The following is an 8,879-nucleotide window of genomic DNA, read 5'->3' as shown; positions in this document are numbered from 1 at the left end:
ACTATGAGGAATGTATTCAGAGGGATTATACTCAGGATGGCAGGCAAGGGGACTTAGAACCATGCTAAATAAAGAACCAGGCATGAGAAATCACACAGCAGTCTGAAAGAGCTGAAGGTCTGCTATCGGGCAGGACTGGATTTTCCCTCTCTGGGACCCCATGGGTAGAATGAGAAAGGAAACGAAAGAGCAAGCTCTGACGTACTTGCTAATGTATCACCAGCATCCAACACCTGTGCCTGCTTGCACAGGTAGGAACTCAATAAATATTTGTTGAATGCACGAATAAAAGAACAAATGGAAACAATAGGTAGAACTAGCAGGGAGGTAGATCTGTCTCTGCATAAAGAAGTTTCTGACAACCCTGATGTGGAAAGTCTTCTAAGGCAAAGCTAGCTGTTACTTATCTCTTGATCCCACTGTCTTGTACAAAGCCTGGGGTACTGGGAGCCACAAGGGCCAAGTTGGCCAGGGATGAGTCATCTTGGAACATGGTGGTCTGGGCACCTAGTTAGAGGGAGGTTATCAGAAGGGATTCCATGCCAAACGGTCCAAGACTAGTGGACTTTGAGATCCCTTTTGGCTAGATATTTGATGTTTTTGAGCCAGCTTTGACATGTGCTGCTGCCTCAAGGGCACTCCCGGTGTAGGTGCATTCATTCATCTTAAGAATGGGGTCAAAGTCGCGTCTTCGTTAGCATAGTCTTGAAGCTGGCTGGCTGCCCTTTTCCAGGGCTTATTAAACAACTGGCCACAAACTTCTGATGCGCTGAATGTGTCTGAAGATTAAGGAAATTTAAATTTTGTTCTAGAGTCTCCTAAGTAATGGGCAATCAAGGTAGGTGCGTTTCAAAGAAATGCAAGAAGTTTCAAAAGGTGAAACATCAAAGTTCTTGAGTGGGTATCTTTTAAAATAAGGCGGGGAGGGAGTCAGTGGGTGAGAGTGTCTGACGAGGAAAAATGCCCAGAAAGGATGGGAGGTGCCTGAGAACAGACACCCTAAAGTAGAAATCACTGCCTTGCCTTAATTAGACGGCAGACTCCAAAACACAGGAACATGATTTAATTTCCTGGGAATCACAAAGTACCCAGTTTCATTCCCAAGTGTTTCCCCACTTCCAAAACTGCTCATCGGCTTCACACTTGCACACGGAAAGTCTTAATTGCCAAAATCAGTTTGATATGTTGTATTTTCGTTTTAATTCAGTTCAAAATACTTTCATTTCTCATTTGATTTCACCTATGTCCCTTGGGTTATTAAAGTGTGTTATTTAGTTTTCAAACACCAAAGTCAATTTAGAATTTCGGTTTTTCTTTCATTGTTCTGGCCTACAGAAGGAAACTTCCTTCTCTTTTCTGTTATTTTCCTTCACAAGGATTTTGGCTATTTTTCCTCAGAGTTGAGGAAAGTCAGCTACCAGGGGCAGATCTTATCTTTGATTTGCCTTTACCTGAAGACTATACATGGGATGGTCCTGGCATTCAAGGCTCCCATAATCTGGACTAAACGCAACTTTCCAGGAGGGGCATGTAAGTGCCAACACAGTTAGATTCTTTCCCACTTCCCAAACATGTTTGATTCTGTTCATTCTGTTTTCTATGAGAGCTACTCTCTTCCCCAATCCCTCATGGAAACCATTATTCAAACACATTTCAGATGCTCCGTATTCTGTGAAGTCTTTTTCTGGTCTCTCCAGATTCCCTCTTCTTAAAATCTTCACAGCTCTTTTATTTAAAAATATGTTTAACACTCCTCCTACTGCCTTTATAATACCAAGGCCATTAACTTTCTTCTCTCATTAAAATCAAACCCCACTCCCTCCAAGGAGGCCAAGCAGTGACCCCTTCCTCTCCCCAGCACTCCATACATATCGGCTGGGGGAAAAATTGTGATTTTTCTCTTTCCTCAATGTGCCAGATGGACTAGCATCTTAGACTTTGCCATGATGACAACATTCTAAGGTAGGAAAAGACCACAGGGGGGACAGAGCTTTTGAGGACATGTTAGGAGTCCCAGGGTCTTGATTATCTCACAGATACAAGCTGACAGTGGGGAAAGAATTCACAGCCCCAGAGTGTGGGGGGCTCAATGAAGAACTCTTCCCCTGTGTGCGAGGAATCTGCATGGATGAGCAGCATCCTGTGTGGGGTAGGCCTTTTTTATGAACTCATTAACTCTTTATAGGAGACAAAATCACTGACTAACCGAGTGATCGTATAACATTCGATATACATATTAATGAGCAAAATGCCAGTTTTCTTGCATCAACTCCCACTACAGGCTTATATAAGATCTAGAGAAGGAAGGTTTTAGGCTCCAGCAAATGCAACCGTGGACAAAGCCGGAGGCCAGCCTTTGAGCACCATGACTTCCGACCACTGCAGTTCTCCCCGCAGGGGGCAGGTTTCAGAGGCCAAAGCTGCCTGCCGGGGCCTCCTGGCCAGCCTGGCACATGCCAATCGAGTTCGAGTGGGGACCACCCCACTAGGCCGACCCAATCTTGTGATGAGAAGGAGACCATGCAGTTCCTGAACGACCGCCTGGCCAACTACCTGCAGAAGGTGCGGCAGCTGGAGCAGGAGAACGCGGAGCTGGAGACCAAGATCCGAGAGTGGAGCAAATGCCATGAGACCACCATGTGCCCCAACTACCAGGGCTACTTCCAGACCCTTGAGGAGCTCCAGCAGAAGGTGAGCTTTGGGGTTCTCCAGGTCATGGGTTGGCAAACTGTGGCCCATGGGCCAAATCTAGCCTGCTGCCTGATTTTGTAAATAAAGTTTTATTGGTACAGCTGTGCTATTTCACTGATGTATGGTCTTTGGCTGTCTTTGTGCTACAGTGGCAGAGTTGAGTAGTCATGACTGGGACCCATGGTCTGCAAAGCTTAAAATATTTACACTCTGGCCCTTTACAGAGAAAGATTACTGACTCTCGCACTAAATGTCCAGGGTCTGGACTGGCAGTGGAAGCAGCAATAGCGGAAATGTTTTTTAGATGTGGAAAGAGAAACTCTTAAGTGGAGGTGAATGGGGACATGTAAACGATGAGACATAGGATTTGACTCGCCAGGATTCTGAGTTTATGCTTACTTAGGTTCAGTACTTAAATTCCTAACCTGTAGTTGCAAAAACAGTGCAACTAACTTCTGGTGCAGTAAAAGGGGTCAGAGGGGTATGCTCCAATGTCCTGCATGAGCCAGAGTGTATCCATTCAGTAGCACTGGCCTCTTATGCACATCAGCTGTCCCCTCTGATGATCATGTCAATGCTGCTTAAGAGCCTACATCTTAGTTCTGAAGACAGGAAGACAAGGAGTGTCAGAATGGCCCCCCACAGAAATCTGGCTAGATTCAGAGAAGACCTTTGGGGAAGTTGACCAACCAGCGCAAAGGACTTCTTATTAGGAATGGATCCCACCTTAAAACTTTCATAACCAGCCATTCTTCTCGGTTCTAAGCTCCAGATCTTTTTGTTTATATCTGGCTAGGCATCACATCTGGCAAAATAAAATGATCTTTTTTATATGTTCAGTTTGCACAAGCATCTCTTACATGTTTGGGAGTTTGTGTTTATCCAAGGGGATGTTGCAGTTTGAACCCAGCCAACAGGACTTCTTTTGACCTGAGGCCACAGATGGTCTGAGAACAGTGAATCACTGAACCTACTTTCTTTCCTCAGATCTTGTGCATCAAATCTGAGAACAACAGGCTGGTCATCCAAGTTGATAATGCCAAGCTGGCTGCAGATGACTTCAGGACCAAGTGAGTTGGGGTCAGATGGGGAGGGGCCAGGGCCAGATGCCTCTTCTGGCTTCTTCTCTCCTGTGATGCAGTTGGCATCAGAGATGTAATTGACCAGGACCAAACCAACAGTTCCAGCAAGAGAAAAATAAAGGACAATTAAGCCCAAGATCTTGGAAGAACAACCCCCACCCCCATAATTGTTTAGCCTTTAGAGTTGACAACATGACAGTTTAGAACCACCAGCCACTTGATTCCATTGTAAGAAGAACCTTGTGAAGTATGCAGGGCAGTGATGGTCTCTCCTTCATGAGGACGCGGAGGCTCAGAGTGCTGATGTGACTTTCCAGAAGTCATGTGGCTACTGAGAGGTAGAACTGGAACTTGGCCCCTGATTTCTTACCCTGAGGCCATTTCCTAGGAACTTTGCTGCCTCAGTGAGGATATGATTCCACACTGCAGCCTGACTAATGTGTGAGCTCTAGTAATTCATGATGCCATGGAGGCATGTGGAGGTCACAGGGTCTATACCACCTGAGAAGGTCCCACCTGGGAGCAGGAAGGGGCCGTATGTTTTGTCGTCTTTCTTCTGGGCACATGGAAGCCTCACTCCTCTAGAGCTAAAGAAAGTCATTTCCTTCATTCCATGCTCGCTGTTGGGTTTTAATCTGAGAGATCCCAGGGTCTGTCTCAGCAGGGAAAATGGAAGAGAGGGTTCTGCAGTGATCACACTGCATTGTAATTGCCTCATTACTCTGCTGCCTCCCCTCTGGACGTCAGCCATCTGTCCATCCCGGTATCCTCAGTACCGGCCACTTTGCGGGTTTATCTTAGGTGCTTAGTGTTGAATGAGTGGGGAGCACCCTACTGCTTTCTGGCTATGAGCACACTACACAGCAAATGCCAACTCACAATGAGATTGCAGAGCGAAGCCAGTGACGTTATGGGTGTAAGTTGGGTCCTGGGTCCCTTCTACCCTTGAACCTCAACTCCTATACCTGATCTGGTAAAGGTACCAGATGGAGCACTCACTCTACCAGCTGGTGGAAGCTGACATTTGCGGCCTGCGCAGGGCACTGGATGACCTCACACTTGCCAAGTGCGACCTGGAGGCCCAGGTGGAATCCCTGAAGGAGGAGCTGCTCTGCCTCAAGAAGAACCATGAACAGGTGGGGTCTTTTGTGTGATCTGTGTAGACGTCTGGTGAGGAGGGCGGTGGTGTGAATGCAGGCTCAGTGGAAGGAAGAAACGAGGCTCTTCCTCTGGCTCAGGATGGAAGCTCTGCAGGCCCTGCCTTATGGTTAAGCCTCAGAAGCTATGAAGAGGAGTTCTGGTATTCAGTGGGAGCATGTCCTTCATCCGCAGAGGGTGAAGGAAAATCATTGGGATGACGGGCAGTGAGAGATCATTGAGGCTTTGGGTGGAGGTAGTAGGAGCTCAGTGAATAGGACATCCTCCTTCTGTGCCCACAGGAAGTCCACACTCTGACGTGCCAGCTGGGAGACAGGCTCCTGATTGAGCTGGACACGGAGCCGACCGTGGACCTGAGCCGGGTGCTGGAGGAGATGCGGTGCCAGTACGAGACCATGGTGGAGACCAACCGGCGTGACGTGGAGCAGTGGTTCGAAGCTCAGGTGAGGCGGTGCTGCGGAGCAGGGGGCAGGTGGGCTGGGGGAGCCCGGCTTCCATGTGGGCCAGTGAGCTGACCTGTGTCATTTATCCCACTGTGCTTCAGTCTGAAGGCATCAGCCTGCAGGCCTCGTCCTGCTCCGAGGAGCTGCAGTGCTGCCAGTCGGAGATCCTGGAGCTGAGACGCACGGTGAATGCCCTGGAGGTGGAGCTTCAGGCTCAGCACCACCTGGTGAGCTCCTATGCGTGCATGGAAGACTGGGCTTGGCTCCCACTCCCAGAACAGTTCCGGGGTCAGTATGTGCCTCCCTCAAATAGAGACCAGGGCACAGCCTGAACCTTGACTTCATCCCCTTAGCATTAAACCTTCCCATGAAGTGAATGCTGAGGGAATGCACATTAACCCAGATGAGGGAGGTTCTGCAAAGCCCTCCCAAGGTCTACGATGAAGAGCCTAGCACATTGTCCACTCCTCCAGCTGGAGACTGCTAACAGGGGCTGGACTGTCCTCTGGCAACCTCCTGGGGGCATCATCATCTGGCTGCAGAGCCTGCGGGCAGGAATCCATGCTTTTTAACCTGCTTCTCATTTTCTTTGGCATCACAGAAGGACTGCCTGCAGAACTCCCTGTGTGAGGCGGAGGCCCGCTTCGGCACCGAGCTGGCCCAGATGCAGTGCCTGATCAGCACCGTGGAGGAGCAGCTGGCCGAGATCCGGGCTGACCTGGAGCGGCAGAACCAGGAGTACCAGGTGCTGCTGGACACCAAGGCCCGGCTGGAAGGCGAGATCGCCACGTACCGGAACCTTCTGGAGAGCGAGGACTGCAAGTAGGTCCTCTGATGTCTGTGTCAATGTCACATGTAAAAGCAGAGACCTCTTATTGGCAATGCCCTAGAGGTGCACTGCAGACACAATCTTTGAAGACAAACTTGTTACCCAAGGTGTAAAACCCTGTTTGCTCCTCCGATTCTAGAGTGCCGGTATCCTTTTGTCTTTCATGAACATCTGATGCCAACGTTACAAACAGCGTTTTTCTCTCTACAGGCTTCCCTGCAACCCATGCACAACCCCGGCCTCCAGCACCCCCTGTCCAGCCCCTGCAGCCTGTTCCCCCTGCCCTTCTGGCCCTTCCAGGCCTCTTCAGGCCTCCCATGGGCCCTGCTCATCGACTCAGCGCTGACATAATTCCTCAGCCCGAGGTGCCAGAAAACAGAACACGATCCTTCGGCTCCATCGAGCCTTACTGCCTCAGCCAACCCCGGAGGCTGGAGCCAGGCGGGCGGCGCTTCTCCTTGGTGGGATTCCAGTCCTGCCGCTCAGCTGCGGGCCCTGGACTTGCGCTTCCTTTTCTCTCTTCCATTGCCTCCTGGTTTCCCTGAGATGTGGCAGGTAACCTTTTTATTTTACTAATAAACTTCACCTTCTGCAGCACAAGGAGGCCAGAGCCTGCTGGTCTCCGTTTCTCCATCCCATGCCGAGAGCGATGCTGGGAGCTCCTTGAACCAGCCGCTCCCGCAGAAGCAGGGCTTGTGGCTCTGGGAGATGGCAAAGCCGGTGACGACTGGGGTTGAACTGGGACTGTAGCAAAACCGCACGGACGAGAGACGCCTGGCTCTGGACCTGACCCAGCCTATTTAGACCCGGATTCACAGAGCTTTTAAGACACAGACACTAAGACACTCCACCCCTTTATCTGGCTGCAGCATCACGGCTCTTGCGCAGAGGAAAAGCTCCATCCAGAGGTCCTGCCGGGTCTCTGCATAAAGTCAGCTTCGTGATCTCATGCTCCTGACCAGCAAGGCCCCATGCTGGGCGTTACAGACCTGTGACCAGGGTCCCAGAGAAACCCGCAAGCAGGGAGCAGCTGTCATTATACTCAGCTGGTGGCTGAGTCAAGGCTTGACCCGCAGTCCTTTTGAACTAGACCAGTGGTTGGCAAACTCATTAGTCAACAGAGCCAAATATCAACAGTACAACGATTGAAATTTCTTTTTGAGAGCCAAATTTTTTAAACTTAAACTATACAGGTAGGTACATTGTTATTAACTTAATTAGGGTACTCCTAAGGCTTAGGAAGAGCCACACTCAAGGGGCCAAAGAGCCGCATGTGGCTCGCGAGCCGCAGTTTGCCGACCACTGAACTAGACCAAAGCCCATCCTCTGGGAGCTTTGAAGGGGAAAACAATCCAACATGAGAAGGTTTAGGGTGGTGGTTAAGTGTGGTCCTCCAACCGGCAGCACCAGCACTACTGGAAACTTGTGGAAAATCCACATTCTTGAGCCCCACCCGAGACTTTCTGAAGCAGAAGTCTGGGTTACCCAGACTTCCGGATGATTCTATGCGCTCTCACGTTCGAGAACCACCGGGCTAGGGGCTTTATTTGGGGAGTGAGCCCCTGCCTGGCCAGGCTCTGCAGAAGGGGTTGGCTCTGCTCTCCTGGCCAGTCCCGTGGGGGAGGAATCCCTCAGACCGCTGAGCTAGAGCATTTCCCCTGCACATGACGAAACTCTGGACATATTTAACCCTGGTGATTGCTGAGCCTGTCAGACTATCGGTCTATCCATCAAGCTGACCCACCCATGCTCCTCAACAGGCTCCCCTGGCAAGTCCTTCTGGCAGCTGCTGGGCTTGAAACTTGCAGGCAATAGACACCTGGGCCAGAGGCTCCATATTTAGGCTGAGAACAGCACATCTCCAGAAAGCAGCATTGCACCTGGCCAAAGGCAGGAGGCAGGGAGTTCCCTATCACAGGAGATACGCAAGCAGGGCCTTTGCAGCCACCTGGTGGGGATGCTGAGGTGGGGACTTGGAGAGTTGATGGGGCTGGACGAGATGATTGCAGAGGGTCTTCCAGTCCCCAGATTCTATGACTCCGCTTTCGAGGTCGTATTTGTCTCACGTGTTAAAGTGGAGCCCTCTCTGCTCTGTGATCCTTCTGAATCAAAGTCACTTGCTGGGACATTTACAAAGTCCGGCTGATGGTTGTTGAATCCAGCCCATTTGGTGCAGGAATGACCAGTCTCAAGCTCCAGAGGTGGAGAGAGCTCGGGAGCTCTCTGCCTTCAACTGCTCTCAAGCCCAGACTCTCATCTGTCGGCCACTGTCCATGTAGACAGGGCTGATTTGCTTGGGAGGCACCAGGACTCCAATCATAAGAAGCTTCGGAAGGGTCAGAGGCTGTCACGCCCTCCTCTCCTACCCTATGGTGCCTCTGCCTTTTTCCCCCAAGTGGTGGAGGTGTTTGGGCACAGGTGACACACCCCTGAGGCACTACCCATGAGTGGGTCCCACTAAGGAAGAGCAATTTTGATTAGTCTTATTTTAGCACCTGGCTCAAACACCTTCCCCTCCTCCTTTGTACTTAAATAGCTCCTTTCATCCAACAGTTCAAAGCTGCCTAACAAAATAAACCCACTTATTCCTGCACATGACAGAGTAGGCAAGCATTATTCTTCCCATTTAAGGGAAGAGAGAGAGAGAAGGTGCGTCATTTAGTGGTTGAGGGATTC

General features: G+C 50.3%; 1 protein-coding gene across 1 annotated transcript; it reads left to right on the top strand.

The window, feature by feature from the left end:
• The first annotated feature begins 2,089 nt into the window (after window positions 1–2,089).
• Window positions 2,090–6,549, top strand: LOC102765260 (keratin, type I cuticular Ha7-like). Its single transcript, XM_006774447.1, has 8 exons — window positions 2,090–2,149; window positions 2,512–2,691; window positions 3,679–3,761; window positions 4,753–4,909; window positions 5,213–5,374; window positions 5,476–5,601; window positions 5,976–6,196; window positions 6,414–6,549. The coding sequence occupies exons 1-8, from the start codon at window positions 2,090–2,092 to the stop codon at window positions 6,547–6,549; spliced, it is 1,125 nt and encodes a 374-aa protein (XP_006774510.1).
• The last annotated feature ends 2,330 nt before the right edge of the window (window positions 6,550–8,879 follow it).

This window comes from Myotis davidii, unplaced genomic scaffold (genome assembly GCF_000327345.1).
Source record: "Myotis davidii unplaced genomic scaffold, ASM32734v1 scaffold327, whole genome shotgun sequence".
NCBI classification, from domain to species: domain Eukaryota; kingdom Metazoa; phylum Chordata; class Mammalia; order Chiroptera; family Vespertilionidae; genus Myotis; species Myotis davidii.
The sequence above is the reverse complement of the archived record's forward strand: the minus strand, read 5'-3'. Positions and strand labels throughout refer to the sequence as shown.

Bases quoted from the DNA above. Each gene is read 5' to 3' on its own strand.
- LOC102765260 (XM_006774447.1), top strand. From the start codon at position 2,090: ATGAAGAACTCTTCCCCTGTGTGCGAGGAATCTGCATGGATGAGCAGC. The intron at 5,375-5,475 runs GTGAGGCGGTGC...ACTGTGCTTCAG, and splicing joins AGCAGTGGTTCGAAGCTCAG to TCTGAAGGCATCAGCCTGCA. The intron at 6,197-6,413 runs GTAGGTCCTCTG...TTCTCTCTACAG, and splicing joins CTGGAGAGCGAGGACTGCAA to GCTTCCCTGCAACCCATGCA.